Source organism: Drosophila bipectinata, chromosome 2R, assembly GCF_030179905.1.
Source record: "Drosophila bipectinata strain 14024-0381.07 chromosome 2R, DbipHiC1v2, whole genome shotgun sequence".
Classification (NCBI taxonomy): Eukaryota; Metazoa; Arthropoda; class Insecta; order Diptera; family Drosophilidae; genus Drosophila; species Drosophila bipectinata.
The window spans coordinates 19302561-19323655 of record NC_091737.1 but is presented as its reverse complement, the minus strand read 5'-3'; the positions used below and the strand labels follow the sequence as shown (position 1 = coordinate 19323655).

General features: G+C 51.1%; 2 protein-coding genes across 22 annotated transcripts in view; one reads left to right on the top strand and one right to left on the bottom strand.

Annotated features, from left to right (window-relative positions):
• Positions 1-1825, top strand: part of LOC108120927 (serine-rich adhesin for platelets) — a 30572-nt gene extending 28747 nt beyond the window's left edge. The window contains exon 7 of the mRNA XM_017234790.3: positions 933-1825. Coding sequence (XP_017090279.2) covers positions 933-1398 — 466 coding nt within the window. The 3' untranslated portion in view covers positions 1399-1825. The remainder of the gene's footprint in view (positions 1-932) is intronic.
• A 1002-nt stretch (positions 1826-2827) lies between these two features.
• Zasp52 (Z band alternatively spliced PDZ-motif protein 52) overlaps positions 2828-21095 on the bottom strand; it is a 51619-nt gene continuing 33351 nt past the window's right edge. For 3 of the 21 annotated variants that reach the window (XM_070278220.1, XM_070278221.1, XM_070278219.1), the window contains exons 5-15: positions 20755-20888; positions 20111-20205; positions 18501-18879; positions 17786-17980; positions 16846-16954; positions 14378-15388; positions 13789-13939; positions 5299-9580; positions 3888-4071; positions 3593-3832; positions 2828-3522 (exon numbers count right to left, since the gene is read on the bottom strand). In XM_070278220.1, the coding sequence (XP_070134321.1) occupies positions 3445-3522; positions 3593-3832; positions 3888-4071; positions 5299-9580; positions 13789-13939; positions 14378-15388; positions 16846-16954; positions 17786-17980; positions 18501-18879; positions 20111-20205; positions 20755-20888 (6858 nt within the window). In that variant the 3' untranslated portion in view covers positions 2828-3444. Of the gene's footprint in view, positions 3523-3592; positions 3833-3887; positions 4072-4166; positions 5047-5298; positions 9581-11116; positions 11308-13080; positions 13309-13788; positions 13940-14377; positions 15389-15600; positions 15865-16845; positions 16955-17785; positions 17981-18500; positions 18880-19139; positions 19417-20110; positions 20206-20754; positions 20889-21095 lie in introns of those variants that run through there. The other 18 variants (XM_070278232.1, XM_070278235.1, XM_070278233.1 and 15 more) reach the window with 18 other exon arrangements.

Here is a 21095-nt window from a genome sequence, read left to right as displayed (position 1 = left end):
GATGAATGGAAATGTGTCCAGGGACAAGGACACGTCCCCTTGGCTGGGGCTGGCTGCTGGCTGCTCCGGCCAAGTCAATTAAACATACAAAGAGATGGCCAAAGTGCTGCGAAAATTGCCTGTTATGCACAGGACATCGCATAGCCTGGCAGGATATATTCATGCAAATAGATGTATATAGATAGGCCAGGCCGATTCCTGGCCGATGACTTATTTCTCTGCTTCCTCTGCCGCCCTTTCTCAGGGAACATCTTTGTCGGAACAATTAAATGCAATTTTACATACTCCAAATTGCTTCATACAATTTGTGCGAGTTTCTCGAATTTTGAGATGGGCTGGGATGGGGCATCCCTGCCACGCCTTCCCCCGGTAAGTGGGGGGCGGCCATTATGCTCAGATGAGCGTTCGAGTGTTGACTTTTGTGCTCTGCAGAGTGAAGTGTGAATTGTCTGTGATTTGGGTTTAGTTCCCTTCCATTCGCCCCCTGCTCGTGGCAACAATTGCCACAGCGGCCTTTTGTTATTTAAATTGACAACGATGAGAGAATATAGAGAAAACACACACCCATATGCAAATATATGCTGCTGGGTTTGGACAGGGTGACATGGGACAGGGGACACCAGAGGGCATCATCATATATCCCATACATACTGATGACTGCAAACATCTGAGGGCACTAAAAAGAGTCAGGGCCATATATTTGACAGTTGGGGAAGTAAAATACTATCATAGATTAACACTTTATAGTCCTAGTAGTTTCTCTCAGTGCAGACAGACCTCCGAGTGAGGGGGTCCCAGTCCCAGGGATGCAAATTTGTGCATTTGGTTAACATATTTGCCATCTCCTTACGCCCCACAAAGGGCAAATAGATCCGGACGGATTGACTTGGCTCATGTGTAAATAATTCATCCTTTGATTCACTTACTTCCAGGGCGCCTTTGACCACCCTGCGCTCCGGCATGGGCGGCGGTGGAGGAGCTGGTGGGGCCGGTGGCACCATCAGCAGCAGCATGGGCGGATCGGAGTATAGTCTGCCACCCAGCTACCGCTCCAGGAATGCAACGCCCGCCAGTCTCGTTTGCAGCGAACGGAACATCGAGACGGCTCCGTCCGGACGACTGTTGGCGAACGAGGATCTGCAGATGCCGGAGCCGTCGGTGGTGGAGCAGTTGCCGGACTACGCTGCAAACACCCTGCTGACGTCCGCCATCGTGGAGATAGAGTCCTCCAACCGAGCCCCCGAGAGGGAGACTACTACACGGGAGAGAGGGAAGGACCTGGTGACCATCGTGACCATCTCGCAGTCGCCGTCGGGGAGCGGCAGCCAGGCGCAAGGTCAGACCCAAGCTGGCCAGGCTAGTGCCCTCGATCAGATCGATATATTGGCGCACCTGTAGCGGTCCTGGGGACATCCCCCGGTGTCCGGAGTCCGGACCACTCGTTAACCCAAAGGTATTTATTTGTACACGGAACTCACGCTGCTCCTAAACGACAATGTAATCTAAACCAATATCTGTAATTTGTAATCTGTAGCGTTTAACTCGTAAGATAAGATGTTTGTTGTACTTGAATGTGTTGAATTTATTTTTGTAAGCATTAAGGCCGAAGCGCGTAGTTATTACGAATTCTAGATACATGCAATTATACACATACTATACCCATTGAAGTATTAGAGTACCCAAAAAATAAAAAAATGTTAAAAAGCGAAGGAGGAGCTATGAACCCGATATGAACTCAGCCCACTATCGAATTGTAAATACGAAAGTTTCGAATGCATTTGTAGCATGTGTTAAGCCAAGTAACTAAATAAATACAACCAAGCCAGATCAAAGAGCAGCACTAAGTATATGTAATGATATGTATGGAATGTATGTTCGTTTATCCCTAGGATATACGAAACATAACAATCTCGCAACGGAACGCTACGGTGACAAATTTGGCGCGCAATTTCGGAAACCACGAATATCCAACACTGAATACTGAACTTCGATGTCGATTTCGATTTCTGAATGCGTTTCGCACAAAGAAAACAAAAAAAAAAAAAATAGTTAGACCTACCCCTATGATAAGTTACGACTATATGCGTGTCCTGCACACACACACAAACACAAACACGAACTAACTTAAAGTCCTTTCCTCTAATATGTGCAAGGCGACGTAAACTAAACATCAGAAATAAAAGGAAAAAACCCAACAAATCGTTGAAAAATACCACAAAACCACAAATTGTTTTTCTTCCTGGCACTTCCATGGCTCCAGGGTTGTGCTTCCCGCTTTCTGCGTCCTGCATCCTTGGTCCCTTCCTCACATCCTGATCCTCTGGCTTAATCTAGCGGAAATTTTGTTGCCATCACCAGGCCTGTGAAGTTTTGTTTGTTTCGTGGGGTGGTTTTCCGAGCAAGGGGGGGGGAGCGATTAACACCGAATGGGCAAAAATGTGGAGCCACCCACTCACACCTCCAGATGTGCAGGGCCGAAAAAAATAAAATGCCTGGCTCAAATGAAACCAACACAAAAATTGGTTAAGCATGAAATTGCCACGGCAGTGCGTGTGCCTATGAACAGCACGGCCCGAAATAACTCGAAAAGACGTCGGCCCTGAGAAGGGTAAGTATGGCATGCTATTGGTTTGGCCATCACTGTAGCTTCCTCCAACCGGAAACTGTTGCATGCTTTCAGGCAGTGAAAGAAATTCGTGCGTTCAGCTAACCGGAAGCCCTCAACGATTATGACATTACACACAAGGCGGATACGTAATGCACCCATGCCACACAGTAAATTAGGAGCTCAGATTCGATGTAGTAGCAAATCAAAAGAAGAAATTCGTCGATTAAACGCGAAAAAGATTTCGAAATTTATTCACTTGCTGATCATTTACAAATTTACACTCAGATAATGGATAATTTACAACATAAATTTAGAAATTAAATAGCTACCGCTGTGACTTCTGTGTGTTTGACTCTCTGATTCGCTGGCTAGGAAATCCGTTTGCGCGATTTGTTGGCCTTTAGTCCGGGTTGATCGGAACAGAAGTGAAGTAACGCTGGCCACAGGGGATTTGGATATGGTTATCGGTTATCGGTTATGGTGCGATGATTGAATAAATAATAGTTCATTGAGTGTTTCTGATGAGAGCGGGGCATACAATTGGCTAGCTAATTCGATTTCGTGTCGTTTTCAGTAGAGTTTCTTTCCATACGGGGCTGACTGCTTAGTTCATTCATTTAAAATTAGGATAACATTTGTTGTAGGCACAAAACAAGTATGTAGAAATAATAATCATAACGCATTAATCACTCTGACAAATATAATATAAGCTTTAGGATGCGAGTAGTCCCCATCATGGTGGTCCATAGTGTATGAAGATAGTTGTTGTGGGTTTGTTGGTTAGTGTGCGTGATCCCTGAAGTCGAACAAAAATAGCCGATGGGCCAGCTGGCGGATTAGCGCGCATGGTTCTTGCAGAAGGGACGACCGCCCTTGTTGTAGAAGCTCTGGCCCTCCAGGTTCTGTTTGCAGAACTGTATTATAGAAAATGGGAATATACATAGTTATTAAAGGCCTCAATATATTTGTTCTCCGATCACTTACCGTGCAGTTGAAGCACTGACTATGGTAGTTGTGGTTCAGGGCCTCCACCCATCTGTCGCCAGCTTCCACGGGGAAGCCACAGGCGAAGCACTTGGTGGTGAACAGCTCGTTCCAATCGGCCTCGCAGTAGGCCTGGCCATCTTCCAGGAAGAACGGCCTGTTGCCGAAGATCTTGCCGCACTGGCCGCAGGTGAAGCACTCCGGATGGAAGTGCTTGCCGATGGCATTCAGACAATCACCCTGAAATAAATACATTAGTCAGTCATCCAGGACATCCTGCGTTAGCTGTAGTTACCTTGATCTTGCCAGCGCAGTTGCTGCAGGTGGGCGCCAGAAACTTTTCGAAGCAGTACTCGCAGTACAAGTCGCCCTTCTCCTCAACGAATCCGATATCCTGCAACGGACGACGGCAATTGCCGTTCACGCAGATGAAGTGGTCCGGGCACCAGATGCGTCCCAGAGCCGTGATGAAGGGTCCTCTGTGGAGTCGATAAAAGCATTGTATGAGTATGGTAGAAACCATGGGATATGAGAGAACACAGAAGAAAACAACGAGAAAAAGCTTAACACTTACGAAGTAATCTCCTTATTGCACTGACAGCACACTGGTCGCTTACCCTCCTTGAGCAACTGACTCACCGCCCTCTCGTTCTCCTCCGACATTGTTGACGGATCATCGTGGCGGCCAGGACCCAGTGCCTTGACGGAGACACTAAAGGGCGCGCTAGACGGTGCATTGTTACCGTTCTGGGTGCCGTTCTGCGGAATGCCTGCAGGCTTGGGTTCTATGTAGGATCGGCGATCGGCCTGGGTGGCCTGAGGGCCATGTGTGGCACCTGTGCGGCGCAGCGTGTTCCTGAAGGCCACTGGCTCAGGAGCATCGAAAGCCTTGCCGCTGTCGCACAGATCCAGAATCTTGCCCATGGGGTGCTGTTGTGCCGGCAGCTCCATTTGCAGAGTCATCTCCACTCGGGGCGCTTGTGGCTGGGCCTTCTGGTGACCACTCTCGGTGGCTACCGGGTCCTTGAGGGGGTGTACGGCCACCACAGGTTGCAGAGCCACCGGCTGGGTTGGGTCCAGGTGCTTGAAATCATCAAGGTCTAGTCGCTTGCGAACAATCATCGGACTCTTGGACAGGTTGGAGCTGCTGTTGCTTCGAAGGCTCAGGTTGCTACCGGCATGGGAGAGTGGCGCACTAGCCGGTCCCCCTCCTGGATTGTTGGCCAATCTAGCTTCCAGCATATTAGAGATGATTTTTCCGGCTTCCTGCATAAAGGCGTTGGTTTTGTCGCCCATGTTGATTTTTCCCACAGACTCGGCCAACATTGAGGTGGCATCGTGAGCTTGCTTCTCCGAGGTCAGTTGCTCGTGGGAGGGAGAGTCAGTTGCTACCTGGGGCACGGGGCGTGGCAAGGTGGCATGCAGATTAGTGGTGTTAGCAGCTGCTGGAGGCACTGCAATAAGGGCCACAGAGAAAAACAAAAAACAAGCGGGTTAGCGGGTACATGGCATGCGAATTATCATGGCATCAGTAGGGAGCCAATCCTTGGTAAAGGATACAATTTTTGGGTTATTAGAATACTTAAAACAAATAGTAATAAATTAGTTTAAAAAATTGAACATCAAGTAAACATAATTGCCTCTTAGAAACATAAGAGGCCACAACATCGAACACTGGAACATGCAACATCCACCATTAAATTCACCTGATCTGGACGTTGCAGCTGTTGCACAGTGGGATGCGCACTCCGGGTGCGGCGGCCTTGTTGAGAATACCTCGGCCGCGCTTGGGCGCTGAGGTGGCTCCAAAGGCTCCGGCGCTCTTGCCTCCAGGACCTGCAGAACCATCGGCATTAGAGTTCAGGTTCAGATCGCTTAAATCTGGCGGAAAGACAGCGGGCGCAGAGGCAGCAGGCGGCGGAGCAGCAGCGGATTGCACCACGTTGGCAATCACCGACTTCGGGGCAATCGGAGCTTTAACCGCGTTGGGAGCCCGAGCTGGAGCAGGCGCTGGAGCTGGAGCTGTGATGGAAGCGATGGAAGGCCGCGAGGCCAGATTAGGCTTGATGATGCTGCTACCATTGCTGGTTCTCCGGAAGGCCGAGGTGGCCTGGTTATTAGTGGTGGTAGTAATAGCGGAGGAAGCTTGGGTTAGGCTTTGCGACGCAGATGCTGCAGATGAAGATGAGAGCGATGAGGTGGATGTTTTCGAACTCTGCTGCACAGATGAGTAGGCGGATCGCTGCTGCTGTTGTTGTTGTATCTGCTGCTGTTGGAACTGCTGTTGTTGTAGGAAACCCGGTGGAGGAGCCACCAGTTTGCTGGCTGCCTGGCTGGCAGGTGGTGCCCCGTAGCCAGGCACTATGGACTGTGCCGGCGCTGGCTTCAGGGGAAACTTCGAGTCAAATGTGGGTGATCGCAGCTGGGGGAAGCAGCTCTCCCCCAAAGTGGAAGCCCGGGCACTTATAGCTTGAGACTGGCTGGTCAAGCTGGTGATCTCCTGCTCTAAGCCGGAAAGGCGACGGGCCTGGGTGGCCACATAACCTGTTTTGCCGTACGATGACCTCCTCTCCGTGGACTCTGACTGACTCTGCACGGACTGCGCCTGCGACTGGGAAACGGACTGAGACTGGGATCCAGTCCGGATCTCTATAGTCTTAGCACTCTGGGTCCGCTCAAACTCTTCGGTGACCTTGCGACGCCTCTCGATCTGCGTGTTGCCCACTTGGCTGCGAGTCTGGCTCTGCGACTGGCTCTGGGACTGCTGTTGCAGCTGGGAGGACTGCTCTCGCTGCTGGATGTTCAGGTTCCCAACTCGCTGTTCCGTGACGCGCTCCGGCTGCTGGGTGAAGCTCTGCCTGGCCGACTGGGTGGACTGCTCCGAGTGGGCCAGCAGTTGTCCCTGGTAGCTTTGGCCCGTGGTGATGGAGCCTGTCTGTAAGCGGGCGGCTCCTCCAGAGACGGTGAGCAAGTTCGACTCCGGCTCCTTCATCCGCGGAGCCCGGATGGCGGAGAGCGGATTCGGCGGTGGTCCTGGGGCTGGGGACCGAGCTCTGTCCGGAAACGGGGAGGCGGCTCCCATATCGTAGTTCCGCGCATGGGTAGCAGGACACTCGTCGAAGCACAGCTTCTCCTCGGTCTGGTAAAAGGGCACTATCGGAGCCGGCTTCTGGGTCATCGAAGGAGTATAAGGCCGGGTTGGCGTCTGGGCCTGATCCGGACGGACGAACTCGTCTAGCGGTTGAAAAGCCATCGTTACTGGACCCGCGCGATCACCCTCGATTATAATTGGAACCGACAGCTGGGGCTTCTCGAGAGACACCACAGTTGTCGGCACCGTTAGCGACGGTGGGGGAACTGCTACCTGGGCCCTGGCTATGGGTCTATGTACAGTGGAGGTATCGCTAGTAACCGGCACCTTGGGGGCATCCACAAAAGCCAAGGGCACGTTCTCGCGCAGCTCATGCGGTTCCGGCGTGCGTATGGGACTCTGGGTGGGCAGCACGGTCCAGTTGCGTTGGTATTTAGGTATGTTGTCCGCCTTATGGAGGCCGGACTGTACGGCTTTGCCCTGCTTGGTGAGGTGGCTCAATGGGGATGGCGGCGGAAAGAGGACCTCCGAGTGCTCGAGCTCCTCGACAGTCTCCTCGATAAGCTCATGGGCATCGAACTTGCTGGTGGTGGAGGAGTAGGCGTTGCTACTGGTATTTACAGAGAATGGAGCAGGGAGAGCTATTGAAGGTACAGGAGCAGGTGCTAGAGCGGGTGCTGGAGCAGGTGCAGATGCAGGTGCAGGCACAATCACAGCTGAGTAAGCCTGAGGTGGGACTGTGGAAGAGGAGTTAGAGGAACTAGTCGCTTTGGAGGAACTATAGGAGGAGCTTTGAGAGCTCCTGGTCTGCAGGGATTGGGTCTCAGCAAGGGTTTTCTGGTTAACTTGGGACAGTTGTTGATGTTGTTGTTGTTGGGATCTTTGGGTTACTTGGGAGTGCTGTTGTTGCTGTTGCTGTTGCTGCTGTTGTTGGGACTTTTGAGTGATTTGCTGAATCTGCTGCTGCAACTCATCAGCCTTGACACACCGTTGCAGTTGCAACAACTGAGTCTGCTGCAGCTCCTGCTGGCTCAGGCCAAAGGTCTGCTGGAATTCCTCCTCCTTCTTGTGGAAATAGTCGAGCCGCTTCTGGTTACGCTGCTGGGCCTTGCAGAACTTCTGGTACTCCAGATCCGGCTCCTCCTTCAACGCCGAGATAATCGAATCCCTGGGAGTGTTAGTGACACTGCCGGAGGCGGATGCGGATGACAGCGGTTCCCGGGAAGGCTGGAATGCTTGCATGGCCGCAAAGGCCGAAGACTTCCTGCTCTGGCTCCTGTCCGTCGTATAGAACTCCACCGACTGCGGCGGCTCGGGACGTATGCCTAGCTCCTCCTCGTGGTCCAGCACCTGAAATTCACGCTTCTTCAGTTCCTGTTGTTTTTGCTCCTCGTCCAATCGGTGAGTGGCATTTTCGGGGTTGAGGGGGGTGTAGCCTCGGTCCGGAGCGGTGACCAGGGCATCGCCCATACTGAGATGCTCCTTGGGAGTGGGTAGGTCGATCAGGTGGATGGGCACGTCGCGGTCAAAGTGACCCTCGAAGCGGCGATCGGGCGCAGTGGTCAGGGCACTCACAAAGGGCGACTTGGGGCGGTAGTCCTCCCTCAAGTAGGGTTTCATATCAATCGGCGGTGGCATGTAGGGAACCGTTTCCTCAGGCAGTGGAATGCCCTGATCGGAGGAAGGGGCGAACTTCAGCTCGAACTCGGGAGCAGTGATCATGGCCTTGGTTAGGCGGGAGCCACGGGGAGGCGACTCTCTCAGGGGCGGAGCGGGTGAGGGCTCCACGGGAGCTGGAGCTTCAGCAGGAACAGGAGGAGGTAGTGGAGGCTCGGCATGGTCTTGGGCTTGAGCTTCAGCTTGAGCGGCTGCCTCAGCCTCAAAACTGTCACCACAAGGCCTGGGAAAAGGGCATTCTACCAAGTGGAAGGGAACTTCCGGAGCTGTCGTCAACACCCTGATCATGGGATTAATCCACTCCTTGGGCATGGGATTGGGAATCTTCGAGGGCGGTATCTGGCGCACAGGTGCAATTTCAATCTTGATCTCCGGGGTGGGCTGGAACTTTCGCTCGCTCTCGAGAATCTGGCACCTCTGCTCAATCACAAGGCCCTCACGATCCTCGGCAGCCTCGGGTATGGTCTCCAGCTCAATGGGAATCTGAGGAAGCTCTTTAATCTCTGGCTCATCGTTGAAAACGACGCGGCGAGCAGAAATGGGAGCGGGGGTGGTTACGGGAGTAGTTACAGGACTGGGTGTCACCTCCCTTACCATGTCGATGAGCTTGTAGGTGCTCAATGGAGCTGCCAGCGTGTCCACACACTCCTGAGCACTTCTCCTCCCCGAGGCGTACTCTTGGATGGAGTCCTGGGTGCTGCCGTAGTCCACTTGGTAGTCGAACTCCGAGCCCGACTGCATATCCTGCATTTGGTAGGCTTGGATTTGGGCCGCATACATCCGCTGGTACTCTTCTGATGTCGTGGTAGTAGTGGTCGAAGTCGAGGTGTAGCTCTCCGAGCTGGATTCCTGCTGTTCCGCCTGCATCTGGCGGGGATTGGAGGTGGTTAGTTGGGGCGCCGAGTAGCTCTGCCACTGGGGAGGAGCTCCGTTGCCGCCGTCGCATGTCGGAGGTTGCGGATCGAGGCGCGTAGTGGCGCCTCCAGGTGGCAAGGGCGGTACTTGCTGTACGGGATTCGCGACAACCACATGCTGCGTTTCCGGTGGGGGAATATATAGAGGGGCGGCGGTGGGAGCCAGGTGGCTATCGTCCTGAGGCGGAGGCCAAGTGAAGCTGGAGCCGCGCTGTGACTGCCGACTGCGGGCCATTTCCGCCTCGATATCTACCTCATAGCAGTCTTCCTCCTCGAACTCGGGCTGCAGCTCCTCAGATTCCCCCTCTTTTGGTTCATTCGGCGGCGGGGCAACAGCAGTGGGGGCAGAGTGTTTCAGGGGTAAATGTGTGTTGTGGGTATATTAGTATATTGCAGCGGGTCGGGGGCAAAGAGAAGAGCAGAAAGAAACAAAAGACAAGCGCTTGTTAGTCCTTGGCACTGAGAAAGCGGCGGAGAGGATCAGTGGTGGTGCAACGGCGAAAGCGGCAGCGGATGCACGGGGGCACAACTGTTTTGGGATGAAAACTACAGGCGGTCACATTGAAACTTGCAAACAGAGCCGCAAAACTCCTCGGTTTTGACAAACACCCGACTTTTGGAAAAGGAGTTCCGCGGCCCTTTTAAGTTTCTCTGTGGAGGCGGCAAAAAACGATAGCAACTACGACTAAATATAGCTCCTGAGTCCGGTCAGTCTGGGTCAAGTGTGAGTGAATGGAGTTGGAGTGGTGTTTCGAGGGGTGAGATCCGAGCCACACACGGCACAGTACAGCACACACACAGGATGGTTAGTCAAGCAACTTAATCGAGGCGCGGAAACTTTCATTCCCGCCCATCAACAATTTGTTGACAGACAAACAAAACGGCGGAGTATCGCTACGGCCGTATAAAGAGGGAAAATATTAAATGCGATATAACAATAGTCGTCAAGGGGAGGAGAGGGCAGGCAGGGGCGGGGAAGGTTTTATGTCCCTCGAATAAATTTTTTATTTCTTATTTTCAGAACCATTTTCAGAGCCATGGCGAGCAACAATAAACAGAGACACCCACCCACCCACACACACGGTGGAGCAATGTTTCCGCCTCCCTCCCTGCTAGCCACGCATATTTACTTCCATTTTTTATGGTTCCACGTCTGACAGGCCCTGCCTCCTGCCACCCAAACTCCCGCCCACCACGACTACCCCACTGAGCGCAAAAATGGCGTCGACAGGTAGTCATTGGATTTTATTATGCATAATTCGGTATTGGCTGTAATTTTGCAGAAATTGAAAATGGCAGAAACACACGACCAAGACCAGTACCAGCACTAGGGCCAGGGCCAGCACCAGGGCCTGGGACAAAGCCAGAGCTAGGATCAGGGCCAGGACCAGGCCCTGTTCCGGGACAAAGGACAGAAAACAAACAAGCGTTGGAAACGAAACGAAATTATTGCCGCAAATATTTTGTCATATCAAAAATGTTGGCAGAAAGTTTTTCGTTTTCGTTTTTGGGGTTTTCGGGTTTTGGGCATTTTCGGGCCAAAATAAGAGGCCGCCAGGGCATTCAGCAAAAAGTTGTTCTTTATGCTTTTTATTGTATTGTGCCCCCCGGCCTGGGTCTCCCTCTTAGACAAAAGGCATGCAAAGTTGCGCAAACGACAGAAAGAAAAGGAATTCTTAGAATAGCCGCGAACACAGTTCGATTAGTGGTTTATATAAAGATTATGTTCGAACGACAGAACGACCATCGAGAGCGCTTTAAGCTGAATGCGGTTAGGCATGAAGCAGGTACAAGTACATATGTATATTCTTTAATTCTTATAGACTCTATAATACGAAGGTATAGAGAAGGTATTTCGTGGCAATTTATTGCTTAAAACCAAAAGTATTCATTGACATTCAAAGTGTGATAGTATAAGGTATTTGTAGAGCTTTTCTTTCCGGTATTTCGCCAACTTTGCACGCCTTGTTTGCTGTTTGGCTTGTGTGTGTGTGTTACTGGGGATACTTAATACGTGTAGGGATAACCGTAACCTAAAAGAATCAGAGACCAAAACAATTATTAGGATAGTGCTTAGTGAGCCTGGGACATACATAGTTCCGCCCGATTCGCAAAGTGCTTCCGATAAATCTTGTTCCTGCCCCGAACTCTGACGAATGCCAGCGTAGGATGTGATGTATGGCCTCCTGGCACGCTTCAATATTCCCAGCCCCTCCCCTCAGAACAAAAAAAAAAGCAAGGAGCCATCACCAGGACGCTTGTTTGGATAATAATGGCTGGTAATTTATCTGCTTTCGTTTACATTTCCCGGCTCGGCTCCCGACTCCACTCCACTCCGTGTGTGGCAGTGCGTGTCGGCACTTTTGGAATTTGTGCAAGGCAAACATTTGTTTGCTGGCCCAATTTTCCCTTGTTCCTGCCCATTGGGGGTACTCCGGCTGGAGGAGCTGGGACTTGCTCATATGCCGCCGGGGGTGGCATGCGCGGAGCCGAAACCGAAACCCGAAATGATTGCTGCGGTTAGGCGTGATTTTCGCTTTGATTAGGAGATTGATTCCTGGACGGAACGAAGATGAGGGGCTCCTCGCTAATTGTACTTTTAATTGCCCGGAGCCCACAAGATGGCAGGCTCCATAAATTGTGAGCGCCATTGCTGGCTACCGCCGCCATATTTGTTGTTAATTCATTTCCGTTATGACAGCCCGGCTCCGCAGCTCGGTAATTGATAAACAAACAAACAAACAGACAAACACGGAGGAGCGGAGATATATGTGCAGATTGCGAAGAAAAAACACCATAAATTGCGTGGAGCGTCCCCAAAGGGTTCTCGGCAAAGCTGCAGGCACAGTGCCGACGAAAAGTGAATGTTCACCTACGGCAGAGCTTTCAAAATAGGCTACGCAAATCATGCTTTTGCAACGCACTGTTCGGGGGCTTCTTCATTTTTCCGAATACCGAATTGTGGTGTTGTATTTAAGCAGAGAAAATGTCCTGCCAATACGTAAAGGAAGCGACCACAACTGCAAAAGCAGGAGGCCATGGGCTGGGATGGCAGGGGAATATACATTTTATATCATTTATTTCTGTGTCCATGAATGGGTCTCATTTCGCTGCATTCGCAGTGCGTGTATCGGTTCGGTTTGCTTTCATTTGGTTTGGTTTTTCGAAATGCATCGCATCGTATCGGTTTGTTTTGGTTTGGTTGGGCTTGGTTTTCCCACCCAAGCCACCCAACCACCATACCCTATCGCATTTCCCCATTTTCATTCGCCTTTCAACATGTTCCGAACAACCGGAAGTGGAAGATGGCAATCGCATTGGCATTGAAACCGCTGATGGCACCGTCCCCACACCACCTGCCTGGGTTCCCTGTTTCCTCACTTCGGTTACACAGGGCCATTGTCAGTTTTAATTTCCCGTCTGGGCCCGTAATAATGATAAACACATTTTAAAATGTTTCCACCTATTGATTGAGTTTGTCAACAAAAATGTTTCCATTATTAAACAGAGGCGGTCCTAGGTCGGGGTTGTGTCTGGATCGGATCGGATTCGGGGAGAGTGATGTCCTGCTAATGCAATTCATCCGTGGTCCTGACTGTGTGTGTGCTTTGAGCCTGAATGGATTTGGCGTATTATCGAATGAGGGCGGATGTGTTTTTTTTTTTTGGCGATTGGCAGAAACTCTTTAAAGCAGCAGCTCGCAACTCAACAAGTGAATTAGGTCTACGGCAGCGAGTCTAGTGACTTGAAATTGAAAACCGCGAGGCGTTCGGCGAGGCAGCTCTTGCATTGTGGCAGCTGTTTACCTCGATAGACATTGTTATTGTTGTAGGTGCTATAGTTGTTGTTGTTGTTGTTGTTGTTGATGCTGCCTGTGATGTAGGGGGACTGACTCGGGGTGTTATAATTAGATCCCAAGGGGTAAGAGTTCCTATACTGCTGCTTTAGCTTCTGCTGAGCGTTGTACTGCTGCTGTTGCTGCTGCTGCTGGTGTTGCTGTTGCTGTGGCTGGTACCTCACATTCACATTACGGCCTACATATGTACACAGCACACAAAGATATATACATACAGACGGTCTATAGACAGTGGAGGCTTAAACTATGCTAAGTGTTTTCTGCAGCCACATTTGCCAAATAGTTTTGCATTCAGTTTCAGGGGAGCAAGATAGAGAATTGTTTAGTAAATTTCGCCATAAGCATCTCGAAAGATCACGATATTTCACATTTCTGAGGACTATTGTTAGTTGTTTCGGCGTTACGGTTAAGTCATGTGCAATTTATTTTTCATATATAAGCTCATCGTCATTACAATCCGGTTAATACTATACAACAATCGACCGGTCGACTAGCATCAGCTCGACTCGGCCATATCCATCTGACTATCAATCACTCTGCTGGCTAAACAAACAAGGAACTAACTGGAGGAACTACATATCGTACAAGATTCGAATTTTCTTAAGTGTCTAGACCCATTCACCTTCCGACAGACAGTCGTCGTTGTCGGCAGCCTTACCTTGTTGGCCGACATTGCTGCGGGGCAAAGTGGCGTACGGGTTGTTGCCGCCGGGGGCGGGACGGGGCGACTGCTGCTGCTGTTGCGGCGGGTACGAGACCGGCGACTTGGGGGCGGCGGCTCCATAGGGACGAGCGAAGCCCTGGTTGACCTTTGGATTGGAGGAGAGGAAAGTGCGAGGTTAGAAGGGGTTACTCATTCCAAAATTGGATTCAAGACTAACACTTTAGAACACTTAACATCGCTTTCAGAGTTAGTTTTGGGGACAGATCTTGGATGATCTGAGCGGGCGCGGTGCGAGCTGAGCGGAGCGCAGAGCGGGGTACTTACGTTTTGAGTGAACTCATCTGAGTAAGAACCTCCCTAATAAGGTCAAGTGAGCCCCTGACTTTCTCATAACAAACTGCCTTTTGAAAGAAGCCTTAAACTATGAATTGATTAACGATCCTGTGAGTATCTATCTCTTCCCTAATACTCTAGTCTAAGACTAGACTACAAAACAAATCCTCCTGGCTACTTAGTAACTCAGCTACCAGGTGTCTATTTGCTCACTGACCTCGACCTTTGTTGGGGTGCGGGGTTGTTTTACCTTGTAGTTGATGCCCGCCCCCTTTCCGGGGGCCTGCACGCTGCGGATGACGTTGCCGGTGAGCGTCACATACTCAAAGGGCTGGTCCCCGCCTCCACTGATGGGGGCGAGGCCAGGTGCCACCGCGTTGGCGTTAATTTGGCCATAAATCGAAGACGGCTCATCCGCCACGTTGGCCGACATATTGTCTGTAGCTGTTGGTGTCGGTGTTGCTGTTGCTGCTACTGCTATTGTTGCTGGCGAGCTATCAACTGTTGCTGGCGCAATGAGAGGTGTTGCAGTTGCTGCTGGTGCTGGCGGTGCTACTGTTGCTGCTGCTGCTGCTTGGGGGCTTGCAACCTGATGTGGGTTAAATTTCAATTGATTAGCAAGTGTCGCCGTTAGCGCTGCCACAAGCGGCTGTTGTTGCTGTTGGTGTGCTGCGGCAAATGGCTTGGCCGTGTTGTTGTTGTGTCTCTGTGTCGGTGTGGTGTGCGGTGTGGTGTTCGGGTGGAGGGATGGTTGTTGCTGCAGCTTGTTGGAGTACTCCTTCAGCATCTGGTTGTACGCGTTGTGACCCTTGTTCTGGTTCTGGGTATTCATGTCGTTCTCATTCTGCTGCCCCTGCAGCCTGTAATTGGCCGCGGCAGTTGCAGTTGCAGCAGCAGTAGGTGGTGGTGGCGGCGGCGGAGGAGAGGGTGCCAGCCCTCCCGCCTCCAGCGATGTGGAGGACGAGGACGTCTGACGCGAGTGCAGCGGAGACCCGAACCTGTCCAGCGACAAGGTGGAGGAGTAGCTCTGCTGGCTCTGCGGGCCAACGCCACTGGCACTGCCGCTGCCACATCCACTGCCGCTGCCGCTGCCGCCCACTCCGGAGGAGGAGGAGCCAGTTGAGATGGAGGACAGGCTGCTGTGGGTGCGAGTGTGTTGCTGCTCGGGGGACACCAGGTGGTCCACCTCCGCATACTGCAGGAGCTGTGTGGGCGACGGGGGCGGTGGCAGAGGTAGCTCCTGGCTGGGCTCAGACTCAGGCTAAATGGGTTAATGCGGGCGCAGGGGGTTAACAAAGAAGGTTAGTTAAAGGCAGGCAGCGGGCAAGACGACCTGCGGCTGAATGGGAGCTCATGAGTAGGTGTGTGTGTGTGTCGGTGGTGGTGTTCTAAATGTGGCTAATAGGTCAAGGTCAGTAAGAGGGCTATAATAAACCCCATCCACTTGGTAGATCACTCGCGTGATTATGCAACCTTTGCAACTCTAAGAGTGTTTCGGAAAAGCGCTTTCCGCTGCACAAATCACTGAAATTGGGATTCGTTTCACTTGATTCGCTGGTCGTTGGTCAAAAATTCGAATTCGAACGCGTTCTATCCGCGGCTGGACTTTCTCCGGTACTCGTTTCGGGCGGACACGGTACGGGAACGTCGCGGACACGGAGGGAACGAGATGCGCACTGGCCACAGGGCGCAACGAAACTGGCGGCCACGGCGGCCAGAAAGCTGCCAAAAACCGCCGCAGCTGTGTGTTTTTTATAGATGGCCAAAAAAAAAAAAAAAATCACCCAAACAAAATGCATAAGAATAACACGGAATACGACGGCGGCACGAGTAAAAAGTAGCGCTTGGCATATATATTTAGCTCTTAGCAGCCATTGCACATTTTCGCGAAATGCGCTGGCCGCGCAAAACCGAAACTGCAGTCGCATTATTTTTAACCCCCCAGTGCAATCAATCTGGCCGTGTCGATTCGAGTTGATGTGACAGTCGGTGCCAATGGGGGAAATGGTCCACTCCCCCCGGCTAGATCCCCCCAGCGGTCGGTGGTCGTCGGTCTGCAGACCCATTCATCTGCCCTCATCTTACCCCATCAGCCGAAGGTCGTTGCCACAAACGTAAACAATAATTCCATGCAAATCACACGGGCGACGTCCAACACACGGAAACACAGAAATAGGATTCAGAATTAAGGACACACACATAAGCAAGGCCACAGAGAAAAATAAGCTACAGGTTTGCAGTCTAGGAAGAGCCTCTATAAATACATCAATTCCATACTCGTACTATATGTCTTGAAATATGTTTCCGAGTAAGGCAAGTGCAACAAGGCACTTTGTGGCAGGAGTTTTGAGAAGAAAGCAGGAGCCGAATGGTAAACAAAAGCGTTTCTTGATAAAATTGTCAGAGTTTGTTTGAACTTCAGCCAGTAAAAACTTTTGCATTATATTGCATTTTGCTGCTCTTGCTCCGTAGATGATTTTAGCATATGTCGGAGGAAGTGCTGGGGCCTCCGGCGAAATGTGCTGAGTTTGAGCAAACATTTTTGCTGGCAATATGATAAAATTGAATGTTGCAAGGCGGCTGTAGGTGCAAGGCTTTGTCTGAGTCTGCTCTGTGTCTAACTCTGTGTTTCGGTGGGATGTCTGACGCTGTTTTTAGCCACGCTAACAGTTAACAGGTAACAGTTACGAGCCAACGATTACAGGTGTCTTCACTTACCGGAGCCGGAGCTGGTGCCGAGCTGCCGTTGGAGTAGCCATTCGAGGCACCACTATATCCGTGCGAGCTCAAAGCCGACGAGATGGTGTTGGCACTCAGCTTGGTGTTGCTGTGGCGAGAAAATCGAAAGAGTTATGAGCATAGAGTGCGGAGCATTAATTGCCTGTCGCCAGCCATTTGCTAATTGCCCCCCACGGGCGGTCCTTTAATTTGCTTTGGCCAAAACGACATCGTTTTAAATTTGGCACGCCGACCAAAACCCCAAATAAATTCCAAATGCCCAATGCCCAGCGGTCAATGGCCAATGCAAATTGCAACTGTCACGCAATCGGACGATTTTTGACAAAACCAGCAATATCGCAATATCGCACACCCTAAGGCGTCTGCTGCCATGGCACTGGGCTTTGGCCAATAGATCTGCTGGGAAGTGCATGCCCAGTTCGGCGGGCCAGGATGCCACATATGCTGCCAATTCATTTATTAAAAATTTGTGGCACAGGCGATGGCACGTCAGCAGAGCAATCAGTGTCGCCTCTTTCATTTCAAAATGCGGAGAGTGGCCACTGGCCAACCAAAACAAAAAGTTTTTGAAAAGAATTTCCGACAGAAGGTCGACATTTGAATACTTTTCAGAGGGGGGAGCTATTGTAATATTCCAAGTTCTCTGAATGATGTTTCTAGGGGGAATCATCAAGGGTATGATACCCATCGTAGGGTATCGAAATGGGCGCCTGCATTGGCATGTAAATACTCGGTTGAGCACGGCCGATTTTTGTCGCCGGAATGTCAGATATATGTATTTTGGCATAAAGCGACGAATGCGCTGAATTTATTTATATTTCATTTGCAACCCAGCCCCCTGCCGCCGCGCAGACCAATTGGCCGTGCAAACGGACATCCAAAAATCAAAAAAAAAAAAAGGATAACTGAGATCACTTACGGCTTGATGGGGACGGGCACGTAGCCCTCGGTTCCGGCGGGCGGGTTGTTCAGGGCGGCCTGCTTGGCGTGGATGTCGCAGTACAGCTTGTTGTTGAAGTTGTAGTAGCCCTGGTTCTTCAGCGAGGTGCCGCAGGTGGCACACTTGAAGCACTCCACGTGCAGGTTCTTATCCTTGATGCGCACAAAGACGCCACTGAAATAAGGCGGGAAGGCAAGTTATTAGCAGAAATTTGGAATGCAGGACGTCGAAAGTTTAAGGAGCTCTTCTCACGGATCCATAAAATTCTTTGTTGCATTTTTCACACTGCGAGAAAAGCTCCTCGAACGCGTCGGGACATTCACATCCATGATTGATGGAACAGCACTTGATGTCTGGATTGAACCACCCGACTACTGGCAGTGTCGTTTTGTGTATGCGCAAGTCCTCAGGTAATGCGAAAAATATGTAAAAGCTATAATGCATTATCGAATTAAGCTCCGAGCTGGCGAGCCAATTAAATTGGCATACAAATTAATACAAATGATGCGAGTCCCGTGGTCTGGATCAGGTGGCGCTGGGACGGCGCGTGAATGGCAAACAATTGACTTCATGGAATAAAAGCGATTTAAAAAATGCAGACACACCGGGGTGGGGCTGTTGGGGACTGGTTGGAAGGTCTGAGATGGGGGAATCAGACGCATGAATTGTCATGGAGCGTCGAACAAATCCTTACACAATGCCCACGCCGCACAATTGGCACGCCGGATGTCCGCTGGCGGACAGAGGACGTGGTCGCCTGTCCTGGTCGGTAGCCAGAGCCGCCGCCGCCGCCTCCATCTCCGCCTTGTACTCGGGCCCCTGAAGAGCGGGGCAGATCGGTAGCACGATGATGCGGGGATCCTCCTGCTGGGGCTGCTCCGACTCCGGCGCCTCCTTCTTTTGGGCCACCGGCAAGCTGGGCCGGTGGGGGGCCTCGGGGGCCAGGGTGTTCGACTGCAGGGGCACCCCTATCCTCTCGTCCTGCTGGTGCTGATGGTGCAGCGGAGTTCGTCGCTCATTGCCGCCTATGGCGTGGCTCTGGGTCCAGTAGAAGTTGGCCGGGCTGTGGGGCTCTGCTTGAGCAACCGGCGGGAAAATTCAATCAGTTATTGGAAAAGGGCTACAGCTAAAGTCCTGCTCCTGCCACATCTTCAGACTGACCTAATCGCAAAGCTACAAATATGATAGCCCTACAGGACGGCCTGCGAGCCTCAACCCCGCCCGAAACTCCTAGCAATTAGTCACAAATGTACCGGGCTGTGTGTTAGTCAATGGGCATACACAATGGACTCTGCACAGTGGACGCTACACGGGATCGGGTGACATCACTTACGTAATGAGGCGCTCGCACTCGGTGCAAATGTTCTGGCCAGTCGGGAGTCCGCCGGTGCTGGGGGGCTTATTGGGATTGGTGATGGGGGCGCTGACATGGCGAGTGGCGCTCGACTGCTGTTGTTGCTGCTGCTGCTGTTGTTGTTGCAGTTGCTGTTGCTGTTGGTAGTAGTGTTGCTGTTGCTGTTGCTGATGTTGATGTTGATGCTGATGCTGTTGCTGTTCGTATTGTTGTTGTGGCTGTTGCTGAGGTGCATCATGCTCGTATTTGCCGAATGCTTGTGAGTGTGGCGATTGTGATTGTAGTTGTCGTGTTGTCGGTTTTATGTAAAAGATTTTAAATACAAACATGGGTTAGTCAGAAAGATAGACAAAAGGAGACAGATCAGGATGCGTTGGGTGTCCAGAAGTGTCGTGGATAGTTTGTTTCAGCATTGGATGTTACACAGAAATGAGCTAAACAAAAAGTGAAACCAGCCCTTCCTTCGATCAGACCCTAAACACAAACAAACAATCAAAAACAATCTAAAAACTTGAAACCCCTCGTGCTGCCTCCCTGGTAATAAATAATACTTTAATATCTACTTTGACTTATTACGTGACTTTGAAACTTTGGTTAATATAAGATATATATATAAATATATAGATATGACTGGGTGGCTTTCGGAAAGTGTGCGAGACTAGAACTTTGTCTTCACATAGAGAAAACGAAAGTCCATCTCCTTCTGATGGTCTGATGAGTTGAACGAAAAAACACAAAACATTTGAGTTACACTTTGTAGAAGCACACTTTTCAAGGTCCCTGGCGGGCGTTTTTAAAAAAAGACTGGCCCTGACTATCTGGCTGACCTGGCAGAGTGCCCGCCCGCCTGCCACCTGCCCACTAATCGCCCAATCTATCGGCCACGAACGGATTGGCGCCATCGTTCAGGATGAGCAGCAGGCGGGCCAGCTCGTAGTTGGCATCTTTACCTGGAGTGGACTGGCCAGTCTCCTCTTCGCGCAGGAACTTCAGGACCTCAGACCGGTCGGCCTGGTATTCCTTCTCGTTCTTCTTGAAGTTGACGCTGAAAAGAAGATAAAATAGATTTAGGAAGTCTCTTGAAGATTCTTAAATTAAGAGTAAAACGAAAAGTGCTGCATACTTTCGCTCCGCCACACTCGCCAGTCGGCCAGCGCCGGAAAGTATGCTATCCGCTAAGTGAGTGAGTGGCGGCAACGAGATTGTTACGCATCCGCCCCGTTGGCCGAGAATCCCCCAAAGAAATTAAGAGCTAAAGGCGACCGGTCCCACGCGTGCATTTTGGCCCGCAAAAGTCGTCGACGGGCACTTGGCTGACTTGGCCGACTGCGTTCCTAGCCATGTTGGCTATCATTTGCCAAATTGCACTCGCCACTCGGACCGGCCACCGGTCTGCGTTCTTTTTCCTCGATTTCTGTTTGCTTTGCTTTTTGGTTTCCTTTTTCCTTCCACTCGTCGAGGAGGAAGTAAAGCCAAGGCAGCCAGAGAGCAAGAACATTTTTAAGTAAAACTTTTCCTGATATTTTGCACTGTCACGGTTGTGGCCCAGACAGTTGTTTGTTGCCCCTTCGTCCTTTTCTGGGGGAAAACTTACCCGAGCACACCGCCGGCCAAAACCTCCGCCTGGGCCGAGAGTGTTTCCGCAATAGATTCATCGCTGTAAATGCCAACCGGGGTGTTGTATTGTTTATTGACAATGCTCTTCACGCCGCCGTCGCCGCCGTTGGCCTGGAAAAGGAGGGAAATACATGAAAACTTGCCGGAGGTCTGTAAAAGTGTGAAATGAGCGAAGTTTCTGGAAAAACCACCGGAAAATGGGAAAAAGCACTGCCCCCACGCACTTATCGTAATTGCAAATGATGGCCTTCGCCGTGAAACTGAGCCTGTGTTCCGTGATGAGTCGGAGCACAATATTTATTTGATAAGAAAACTACA